We start from the raw sequence: 12,523 nt of genomic DNA, 5'->3' as shown, positions 1-12,523 counted from the left end.
TTCTCCAACTTACCCACAGCCACATAGTGGGCATCAAATCCTGTGAATCGCTCTTCATCGGAGAAATCTGACCGGAAAGTGATGGACATAAAGGAGCCAGGGGAGAGAACCACTTCCTGGCCAGGGGTTTGTTCTGTGTCCGTGGTCTCCCTGCCACAGAAGGTTGCCAGCACCTGGTCTTCAGTTTCTACCTTTAGGGTCAAAAAGAAAGGAAACATGATGTGCATCTTCCCAAATTAGCTTCTCTGCTGGTCTCAAGGAGAAAAGACAGAGGAGCTGCCCACAAGTGGACCAGGCAGCCTGGGAAGCCCAAAGAAAGAGGCTTAGGAATTCTGGAATTTGAGGAAAGACACATTACAGGTTAAGCCAATGTATCTGTCCTCTCCCCGTTTCATTCATTTTGTTTAAGTCCATCAGAAGTAGCTTCACGTTAGTCCTGTTGGCAACAATATGGCTTATTTGTTAAAAAAAAATTCAATGTTAAAATAAATTTTCATATTTAATAAAACAGAAGAGTTAGATTTCACAGATGGATTCTAGATACAACAGGAACTTACATTTCCAGGAAAAGAAACTATACACAATATAAGTCATTCATTGAGAATTCAGTGTGTGCCAACCACGGAACAAAGCGTGGGATGGGGATGATGGGAGATGACTAAGCCATTGGGCTGTGCATGCGGAAGGGCTTCCCAGGTCTCTCAGTAGTAAAGAACCCACCTGGCAATGCAAGACACACAGATGCTTGGGTTCAGTCCCTGGGTCAGGAGGATCCTCTGGAGTAGGAAATGGCAACCCACTCCAGTATTCTTTCCTGGAAAATTCCATGGACAGAGGAGCCTGGCAGGCTATAGTTCATGGGGTCACAAAAAGCTGGACACAGCTAAGCGACTGAGCACACACATGCCCATGGGGAAGCAGTGTTCAGATGGCGGAAAACAGACAGAGCTATCATACAGTGTGACAAGTGTCTTGTGAAGGATGTACTCAGAAGGAGGCAAAAGATCACCATTGGAATATAAGCTACAGGAAGGCGAGACTTTTAATTAATTACTTTATTATTGGTATATTTGAGCTTTATTTTTTAAATGATACATTATCTATATCAGATTGGAATTTTTAAAAATGTAAATTGTAAATAAACATTGTAAATAAACCATGTGTTTAGTTACAATGTGTTAGTTTCAGGTGTAAAGTGATTCAGTTACACACACACACATATTCTTTTTCAGATTCTTTTCTTTACAGTTATATCTTCAGTGCATGGAATAGGACCTAGAATATAGCAGTTATCCAATAAATATTTGTCAGCCAGAACTAAAAGTGCAAGACCTATTCTGAGAATAATGAGAAGCCAGAAATTCTGTGGGGATTGTAGGAAAAGATGTATTTGGAGGCATAGGTTGAAACTAGATTATTATTGACCTTGAATCATGTAACAAGTGACTTGAAATCCCATGGACAGAGGAGCCTAGTGGGCTACAGTCCACGGGATTGCAAAAGAGTCAGGCACGGCTTAGCGACTAAACAACAAAAAGGCAAGTCACGTAATCAGAACTATATTTAATAGGTAGTCTTACTAATACAGAAACTACTGGAATCACCCCAAAATAGTTGCATTTTTTTAAGACTCAGCTCAAAAATTGCCTATTTGCTAAAGAATTCCCTATTTTGCAAGAGCCGGGGGCCCTGGGTAGATTCAGAGACCCAAGGAGAGATTCTAAACTGGTTGTCTAAAGCAGATTTTGTGTGTTCGGTTTGGGAAGCAGTGTTGTAGCTGGCTGGTATGTTTTTATGACTACCATACTTTGCTTACCTACCATTCTATCATTTATACCTATCTCGATCCTTTTAGGACTTCCCTCGTGGCTCAGTCGGTAAAGCGTCTGAAGCATTTCTATCTGCATCCTCCAGATTGATGTTTTAGCCAAGATGCATGAGAAAAATCTGACCAAGAATGATGTCTGCTGCCTTTCAAAGCCTTTAAAGGAAAGTTCTCAAAGGCTGCCTATCTCTAGTAGCTTCTAATGAATTGTTTTGTTCATTAGCTTAGTGTGTCAGAAGTATCTTGACATTTGACACTTCTGTTTTGAAACTAATGATTTATTTATTTAAAATAAGTGGGAGCTTTAAAGGAAAACAGTTTGCCCTGGCAACAAAACATGAGGACAATTAATCACTAACTTTGGAAATTGAAGTGTAAACAGAAGATGAGATCATGGCTTTGCTATGTTTTCCGCTACTCTGCAGATACTAGCCAAACTCACACCAGCCTTATTGCTGTAGAGTGTTCCAACCTACACACAGCTGAAATGTCACTTTCTTGAACATCTCAGCTGCTTTGTTGTTTTGATGATCTGAGTTTTCCAGGTAGCTGAAGTTTTACCTATGATTTTTTTAAAAACTGGGGTGTTTGTGAGTGTAATGCTTTTCAAAGCGCTTTATTCAAATGCCTGCTTTCTCAGGAAAATATACTAATCCTTTTTGGTGATCCAAGGACAGTATTATAAACATCAAGTTTCTTGGGGATATTGGGTTTTGTAATGTTGCTTGCCCTGCATTGAAAGCCCCCAGACTATAAAGCCTTTGCAATTCTTATATCTTCTTTATGTAGACAGGATTTTATTTACTGTTTTAAATTCAGGTAGAAATTCATTCAGAGAAGGCAATGGCACCCCACTCCAGTACTCTTGCCTGGGGAACCCCATGGACGGAGGAGCCTGGTGGGCTGCAGTCCATGGAGTCTCGAAGAGTCGGACACAACTGAGCGACTTCACTTTCACTTTTCACTTTCATGCATTGGAGAAGGAAATGGCAACCCACTCCAGTGTTCTTGCCTGGAGAATCCCAGGGACCGGGGAGCCTGGTGGGCTGCCGTCTATGGGGTCACACAGAGTCGGACACAACTGAAGCGACTTAGCAGCAGCAGCAGCAGAAATTCATTAAGCTGCTATCATTAGAATTTTATGAGAATAAGACTAAATACATAAAGAGTGAGGGTCTGGGAGGAGGCTTCTTCTATGAGTAACCACATGAGCTGAAATGCACTATCTCGGTGACCTCTGCATTGGAGCGAAATGTATGGACCTGGCTGTTAGAGGTCCGGACCCCTATTTCTGACTCCACCAAAAAGTGGTATATGGCTGACTCCTGACTCCTCAATTATCCACCTGGTAAACTAGGGGTTTGAACAAGCTGAGTTCTACGTTCTCTTCCAGTCCTGACATGCTAGTATTCTAATAAGGCATTATATCCATACATTAAATAAACCAACTAGAGCAGGGGTCCCCAACCTCTGGGATCTTAATGCCTGATGATCCGAGGTGGAGATGATATAATAATAATAGAAACAAAGTGCATAATAAATGTAATGCACTTGAATCATCCTGAAACCATCTCCCACCCCCGGTCTGTGGAAAAATTATCTTCCACAAAACCAGTCCCTGGTGTCAAAAAAGTTGGGATTCGTTGAGCTAGAGAATGGTGAGGAGGAGTTTCAACACAGAGAGTGCTTCCTACTTAAGAACTTGAACTTGTTTGTGGTCTATACCATGTGTTCTAGAAGCAATTACTAATGAAGAGTCAAGCCTTGAGCATCAGCATTTCTAGACACGACAGCCTCATTCCTCGTTTGTTAACCCCGAGGTCTCCAGGGTTCTGTAGTACCTGTAGCATGAGACTTTCAAGTGAAACCAACCAGAGATCTTTTGGATCAAGGAGAGACCTAATGAAGGTCTACGATAAACAGCCTCCCTTCTTGTAACTTCCAGGCTTAAGGATACCTAAGTTTATGATGGCAGATAAACAGTCCTCACCTGTAGTGCCTCACTGTTTCAGAGGACAGGTAAGCATGCCCCAGCTGAGACCCATGGGAAAATCTGAGTCTGATAGACCTTTAGAAGCAGGAAAGAGAAGGCCCCAGGGCCCTGGGAATTCAGCCTGCAGCTCCAAATGGAGCTGGAGGGAGGGACCTTTAAAAGCTGTTTCAATCCCCTCCTTCTAGAGGAAACTGAGGTCCAGAGAAGGGCAATGACTTGCTCAAGAGTAGAGAGATAACCACGAGCATTTCCTGATACCAGATTTGCTTTTGGAACGGTTCTGACCCTGGAGAAAGGAGCCCACCAATCCAGAGACTGCAAGGCAAATGACACAGGCACTTTGCCAAACAACTTTTTGGCTCAAGGGCCTCTTGAAACTTTATCTGGCATGCATGGACTGTCTCCCAGAGAGGATGTGGCTCAGTGACAGCTCTGGTCGTAACCTAAACAGAGGGGTCACTGGCCCTACTTAATATTTGCAGCCCTTGCTATGACTGTAAAATTCTACAAAACCCATTGACTTCTGAGTACAGATGGAGGATTGAGCCCTGGCTTCTGTTTGGACTGTCCCTGTACTAGGGTCATTGTATTAACATGATGGGGGGAAATACCTTATCAAATGAAAACAAAAAATTCATAATAGTAGAAAACCATTTGGCTGGGGATCACAGACTCTTTTATTTTTCTACTTATTATGGGCAGCCATGTCCTTTCAGCCGTGTCCTATTGTGATTTTCGGCACTAACATATGGATGCATGTCCTCAATTTGCTTTCTTTCATCTCAACAAATATTTATATACCAAGTTCTGTCCTCATTATAACATGAAGGATGCCAAAAACTACTAATTTGTTGCATGTGTTTAATAAGCAAGCCCCCTGCCTCTGGGAATATAAAACTTAGTAGGAGAATAAGTACTCACATGTGTCTGTGTTAGGGAATTACCAGATTATAGTTATTGCAATGAAAGCTAGGAAGTTCCTCGGGTTATAAATGGGAAAATATTTCCAGCCTAGGGAATCAGAAAACAGGAAGAAGAGAATGGTCTCTGAGCTGGGACCAAAAGGTGAGTAGGACGTAGGCAGGTAGAAATCGTAGGTGGAGAGCTGGGAAGGGGGCAGAAGGGAGGACATCTAGGTAGAGGGAGTAGCAAAGTTCTGAGGGCATTTGGAGTCTCAGCTGCCCCTCCCTACCCACCACTACCTGATATAGGAAAGGGGTTCTTGAGGACAGGGAGCAGGAAAGAGAGATTGAAGGAGGAGAAACCAGAGCCTGCTTTCTATGAGCTGTCCATCTTAGTAGAAATAGCACAAACCTCCTAGGCAAAGCTAAGGCAGGGCAGCAGAAAACTTGGTGAACTTTCTGTAAGAGGACAGCTATGGCTTCTTTCCACGTGTCCATAAAACGATCCCATCAGAGACGATCAATGCATCGACATCCACCCAGTGACAAACTTGAAGCTGAGATGATTTCAGTGACTCAATCAAAGCCATTATCTAGTGAGCGGTGGCTTCAGTTTCACACTGCAGCTTTCTGATTCCCCAATCAGTGATGTCTCCTGCTCCTTTAAAACTGGTGAAAGAAATCAAAGAGGACACTAATAGATGGAGAAATATACCATGTTCATGGATTGGAAGAATCAATATAGTGAAAATGAGTATACTACCCAAAGCAATTTATAGATTCAATGCAATCCCTATCAAGCTACCAACGGTATTCTTCACAGAGCTAGAGCAAATAATTTCACAATTTGTATGGAAATACAAAAAACCTCGAATAGCCAAAGCTATCTTGAGAAAGAAGAATGGAACTGGAGGAATCAACCTACCTGACTTCAGGCTCTACTACAAAGCCACAGTCATGAAGACAGTATGGTACTGGCACAAAGACAGAAATATAGATCAATGGAACAAAATAGAAAGCCCAGAGATAAATCCACGCACATATGGATACCTTATCTTTGACAAACGAGGCAAGAATATACAATGGATTAAAGACAATCTCTTTAACAAGTGGTGCTGGGAAATCTGGTCAACCACTTGTAAAAGAATGAAACTAGACCACTTTCTAACACCATACACAAAAAAAAACTCAAAATGGACTAAAGATTTAAATGTAAGACCAGAAACTATAAAACTCCTAGAGGAGAACATAGGCAAAACACTCTCCGACATACATCACAGCAGGATCCTCTATGACCCACCTCCCAGAATATTGGAAATAAAAACAAAAATAAATAAATGGGACCTAATTAAACTTAAAAGCTTCTGCACAACAAAGGAAACTATAAGCAAGGTGAAAAGACAGCCTTCAGAATGGGAGAAAATAATAGCAAATGAAGCAACTGACAAACAACTAATCTCAAAAATATACAAGCAACTCCTACACCTCAATCCAGAAAAATAAATGACCCAATCAAAAAATGGGCCAAAGAACTAAATAGACATTTCTCCAAAGAAGACATACAGATGGCTAACAAACACATGAAAAGATGCTCAATATCACTCATTATCAGAGAAATGCAAATCAAAACCACTATGAGGTACCATTTTACACCAGTCAGAATGGCTGCGATCCAAAAGTCTACAAGCAATAAATGCTGGAGAGGATGTGGAGAAAAGGGAACCCTCTTATACTGTTGGTGGGAATGCAAACTAATACAGCCACTATGGAGAACAGTGTGGAGATTCCTTGAAAAACTGGAAATAGAACTGCCTTATGATCCAGCAATCCCACTGCTGGGCATACACATTGAGGAAACCAGAAGGGAAAGAGACACACGTACCCCAGTGTTCATCGCAGCACTGTTTATAATAGCCAGGACATGGAAGCAACCTAGATGTCCATCAGCAGATGAATGGATAAGAAAGCAGTGGTACATATACACAATGGAGTATTACTCAGCCATTAAAAAGAATACATTTGAATCAGTTCTAATCAGGTGGATGAAACTGGAGCCTATTATACAGAGTGAAGTAAGCCAGAAAGAAAAACACCAATACAGTATACTAACGCATATATATGGAATTTAGAAAGATGGTAACGATAACCATGTAAACGAGACAGCAAAAGAGACACTGGTGTATAGAACAGTCTTTTGGACTCTGTGGGAGAGGGAGAGGGTGAGATGATTTGGGAGAATGGCATTGAAATATGTATACTATCATGTATGAAACGAGTTGCCAGTCCAGGTTCGATGCACGATACTGGATGCTTGGGGCTGGTGCACCGGGACGACCCAGAGGGATGGTATGGGGAGGGAGGAGGGAGGAGGGTTCAGGATGGGGAACACATGTATACCTGTGGCGGATTCATTTTGATATATGGCAGAACCAATACAATATTGTAAAGTTTAAAAATAAAATAAAATAAAAAAAAAAATAAAAGCAGGGCTTTCTTCATATACACACACACACACAAAACACGAGGTGAACAAAAATGGCTGTCCACTACTATGTGATATCCCTTATATGTGGAATCTAAAAAATAATATGAATTGACGAATATAACAAAAAAGAAACAGACTCACAGATACAGAGAACTAACCAGTGGGTACCAGTAGAGAGAGGAGAGGGTGGGGACAAGATAGGAGTAGGGGATTAAGAGGAAGGAGCTATTATGTATAAATAAGTAAGCTACAAGCATACACTGTACAACACAGGGAATATAGCTAATGTTTAATGATAACTATAAGTGGAATTTAACTTTAAAAAATTGTGAATCACCATGTTGTACCCCTGTAACTTACATAATAATGTATAAAGAAGGTTGAATGCCAAAGAACTGATGCTTTTGAACCATGGTGTTGGAGAAGATTCTTGAGAGTCCCTTGGACTGCAAGAGATCAAACCAGTTAATCCTAAAGGAAATCAACCCTAAATATTCATTGGAAGGACTGATGCTGAAGTTGAAGCTCCAATACTTTGGCCACCTGATGGGAAGAGCCAACTCATTGGAAAAGACCCTGATGCTGGGAAAGCAGGAGGAGAACAGGGTGACAGAGGATGAGGTGGTTGGAAGGCATCACCGACGCAATGGACATGAATTGAGCAAGCTCTAGGAGATGGTGAAGGACAGGGAGGCCTGGCGTGCTGCAGTTTTTGGGGTCACAAAGAGTTGGGACATGAGTGAGTGACTGAACTACAACTGTATATCAACTCTACCTCATTTTTTTTTTTCAAAAAGGCTGTGGTATAAGTCCAAATACCTCAGAAATTTGCTTGTCAATGTTCCCAAGCTACATCCTTGAGCCCCTTTGACATCTTCTCTGGGCCCTTGAAGAGCTATTCAGGCTTAATTTAGGCAGATATTCAGAGTGTGCTGTTACCTTCAGAGGTCACATGGCTCCACTGACACCTTAATTTCAGACTTCTGGCCTCCAGAACTGTGACAGAAGAAATCGCTATATATTTATTTATTTATGAATGATATAACCACTAGGTTAATGGTAATTTATTATGACAGCCCTACAAATTGGAAATGCTCTGTAAATAGGTTTTTCTCATTTGTAAAATAGTGAAAATAATAGTATTTGTAAATCAGAGGACTTGGTGAACATATATGTAAACTATGTAGATAGTTATCTGAAATATAGTCAGCACTCAGTAAATCAGAGAGAAAAACAGGAGCACTAAGACTGAGCCAACTGAGGTGACATCTTTCTGGACTCCCAGATAAGTGGAGTGTGGGTAATTTCATACATTTGAAGAAGAATTAAGAGATTGGAACCATTCCTGGATGCCTTGTTTTCTGGTTCCACTCCTTCATTCCTAACCTCGCTGGAGCTAGCAACACAGACCTCTCTTTTTATGAGGCCCCCAGATCACAGGTTAATGGGGTGGGAAGGGAACCGAGGGAGCCCTCGCCACACGGCCTCCTCATCTGACAGGTGGCACCTTAGGTCTCTTTGACTCTCTGTACTTTACAAGCTTCCTAATGGTCCTGGGAGGTGGGTGACACAGTGAAGATATTTTCCTAATTTTATACGAGAGGACCAGAGTAATTTAAAGGATCTCTGACAGCTTATATCCACAAGAGAATAATATTAAGTCTAGAGACCTCCCCCTTACTGTCCTGGGTTTCAAAGGATTTCTCTAGGTGTGTGAATTTAGGCCAGTGTTTCAGTGACAGCCCTGGACCCAGAACTCCTGATTCCAGGGACTGGGCCAGGGGCAACAGCCCAATGTTACTGCTTTACTCAGCTGCCCAAACTGCAGTTAAAGATCATGAAAGTGAAAGTGAAAGTCACCCAGTCATGTCCGACTCTCTGTGACCCCATGAACTATACAGTTCATGGAATTCTCCAGGCTGGAATACTGGAGTGGATAACCTTTCCTTTCTCCAGGGGATCTTCCCAACCCAGGGATCGAACCCAGGTCTCCTGTACTACAGGCAGATTCTTAACCAACTGAGCCACCAGAGAAGCCCAAAGACCATGAGAAGGAGCAAATTAAAAATACCAGATGCTAGACAAGAACCTGGGACTAAAAAAAAAAAAAAGGAGATGTGTGTATGTGTTGTATTTCAGAAGTTCTTGAAAGCCACGTAAGTAAAAATAGCACAGCCGGTGTGGTTAAGACTCAAGTTGGCCATATTTGAGAGGGGCTGTAGGTTGTTACTTCAGTCCTGACCAAGTCATTTGGCTATAAAATAATAATGATAATAATAATTAAAGTACTTAATAATTAAATATTTTATATTATTATAGTTTATATTTTATTATATTTATATATTATTATATTATATATTTTATATATTATTATATTTTATATTAATAATAATTAAACTAGTAGTGCGGTCTTAGTCCTTTAGTTGTGTCCAACTCTTTGCAACTCTGTGGACTGTAGCCCAACAGGTTCTTCTGTCTATGGGATTATCCCAGCAAGAATACTGGAGGGGGTTACCATTTCCTCCTCCAGGGGATTTTCCTGACCCAGGGATCAAACCCACATCTCCTATGTCTCCTGCATGTCTAGGCAGATTCTTTACCTGCTGAGCTATTGGGGAAGCCCACTAGCAGTAATAGTAGTAGCTCAGTTCAGTTCAGTCGCTCAGTCGTGTCCGACTCTTTGCAGCCCCATGAATCGCAGCACGCCAGGCCTCCCTGTCCATCACCATCTCCCAGAGTTCACTCAGACTCACGTCCATCGAGTCGGTGATGCCATCCAGCCATCTCATCCTCTGTCGTCCCCTTCTCCTCCTGCCCCCAATCTCTCCCAGCATCAGAGTCTTTTCCAATGAGTCAACTCTTCACATGAGGTGGCCAAAGTACTGGAGTTTCAGCTTTAGCATCATTCCTTCCAAAGAACACCCAGGGCTGATCTCCTTTAGAATGGACTGGTTGGATCTCAATAGAAATAATCCACTCCCACTTTCCATGTGGATTTCCAGTTGACAGGGTATTTTCAACCCTCTTTAGGTAGTCTTGTAATGAATGTACTTCAGGTAGATTGTAGTTTCTGAACCAGACTGGTGATATGAATCTCCAAGTTCACATAGCCTGGGAATAGCAGACCTAAGACAAAACCTAAATGTCCTGACATGAGTCAGCCCTGGTTCAATAACTGGAATTACAAGACCATAGCAGATCAGACATAGAAAGGATTTTAAAGCTATCTTTTTCCTCTCTTAGATGAGGAAACTGAGCTCAAAGAAGTGAAGTACCTGGTTGAAAGTCACATGGCCACATAATGGTGAAGCCACTGTCAAGGCCCAGCTCTATTGAGAGTCCCAGTAAAGTGTTCTTATATATTTGTTAGTTCAAGTAAGAACCTCTTAATGGAGATAGGGGAACCCCCTAACCCTAGCAAGGTATGTATTGTGCACATACAATTACTGGACATCAGTACTGGACGCCACTCACAGTGTGAGGGCCTAGACACGCTGGCAGGTCCTTAGAATCCAGGAATCCCACTGCTACCAGGAAGGATTGCCCATTTGCCAGGAGGGCCCTGGGCAGAAAAGGAGATGGTCTCCAGGCAGCAGAGCATGGGGAGAAGAAAGAGCTGGCTGGGGAGGGGTAACCTCCAGCGTGGGAAGCAGGCATCCCGCAGGTGGGAAACTGGCGGTGCCCAGCATCTCAGTGTGGCAGGGCTGGGGGTGTGGGCCGAATCGTCTGGGAGTCATGGCTGGGAAGGGGGGCCAGGAAGGACTTTACTCTCATTGGCCTGTGAATGGCTTAGACTCTCCACACACCCCTTCTGTGACTTCAGAGACAGGCCTATTCACATGCAAATCTCCTTTGGGACTGGGAGGCTGAGCCCCAAGTGGTTCAGGGGCAGGAAAATAGCCTGGGGACAGGCAAAAACAAAGCCTTGTTGTGTTCTTCTATGGCAGAGGCAGCCTGGCTCCAAGTCAGTCGCAGTCAGCACTGGGGTGAAAGCAGTGATTAAGTAAGTGCCTAGCAGAGAGAAGGGACCTGCCGCGGGCCAGCGTCACCAGGCACTTTCCAGGAATGTGTAAGCTGGTGTGTCACTCATTAGAGGGACATCGCCCAGGACTCTGCCCTGCACCTGCCTGAAAGTACATCCTCAAATCTTCGCAGGGAAAATTTTAAGGTCCCTGGAATAGGGACCTAAAGACCTGGGTTCTGGCCACCACCCTACCACTGATATGTGTTATTTCAACCTCTCCCCAGCACATGCCCTGAAGCTGGCTCATATCAACCTATAGGGACCAGCTGTCACTTCTCAGGGATTTTTGCTATGCTTTTGTTAGACACAGCCATTATGAAAGATTCAGTTTTATAAACTTACAGTTAAATAAATTATATTAAAAAGAAATAAATTATGTAAAAACTCATCAGTTCAGTTCAGTCGCTCAGTCGTGTCCAACTCTTTGTGACCCAATGAATCGCAGCATGCCAGGCCTCCCTGTCCATCACCAACTCCCGGAGTTCACTCAGACTCAAACTCATCACCTCCTAACAATTCTAAAATTTTACCATTATCTCTGCAGTTGAGTTTACTAACTTCTAGAATATTGGAGTGGTGAAGAGCAGGCTCCTGTCTGCCCTCCCAGTCCACCCCCCAGTCCAGACTCAGTTGCTGATTATGATAAGTACACTGCTGGGTTCCAGCTCAGTTTTCACAAACATACTACTAGGTGGAACTTCATTCTATCCTCTAAGAGTCAGGAGGTCAAATGGCACATGGGCAGAAAAGCAGCTAGTAAAGTCTGCCATTGCCTGTGAGCATTCAGCAGGGCCCTTATTTCCCAGGCCCCGAGGCGATCCAGCTCCCAGGTGTACCTCTGTCTTCATCTTCTACCCCTCTCCCTTGTGCTCCAGCCACACAACCTTCCTTGAAAGTGAAAGTCACTCGGTTGTGTCCAACTCTTTGAGACCCCATGGACTATACAGTCCATGGAATTCTCCAGGCCAGAATACTGGAGTGGGTAGTCTTTCCCTTCTCCGGGGGATCTTCCCAACCCAGGGATCGAACCCAGGTCTCCCACATTGCAGGTGGATTCTTTACCAGCTGAGCCACAAGGGAAGCCCAAGAATACTGGAGTGGGTAGCCTAGCCCTTCTCCAGTATATCTTCTCGACCCAGGAATTGAACTGGGGTCTCCTGCATTGCAGGCAGATTCTTTACCAACTGAGATATCAGGGAAGCCAGCCTTCCTTGCCATTCTTCAAATACACTAGGCATTTTCCCTCTAAAGCCCTGGCTGTTCTCTGGTTGAGAGCTTTTCCCTGAAAGCCACA

The 12,523-nt window shown here is 43.1% G+C and overlaps 1 protein-coding gene across 4 annotated transcripts in view; it reads right to left on the bottom strand.

The window, feature by feature from the left end:
• MASP1 (MBL associated serine protease 1) overlaps positions 1-12,523 on the bottom strand; it is a 68,091-nt gene that overhangs the window by 39,279 nt on the left and 16,289 nt on the right. For all 4 annotated transcript variants that reach the window (XM_019958293.2, XM_019958299.2, XM_019958288.2 and 1 more), the window contains exon 3: positions 14-191. In XM_019958293.2, the coding sequence (XP_019813852.1) occupies positions 14-191 (178 nt within the window). The remainder of the gene's footprint in view (positions 1-13; positions 192-12,523) is intronic.

Source organism: Bos indicus, chromosome 1 (genome assembly GCF_029378745.1).
Source record: "Bos indicus isolate NIAB-ARS_2022 breed Sahiwal x Tharparkar chromosome 1, NIAB-ARS_B.indTharparkar_mat_pri_1.0, whole genome shotgun sequence".
Lineage (NCBI taxonomy): Eukaryota > Metazoa > Chordata > Mammalia > Artiodactyla > Bovidae > Bos > Bos indicus.
This window is presented reverse-complemented; position numbering and strand designations above follow the sequence as displayed.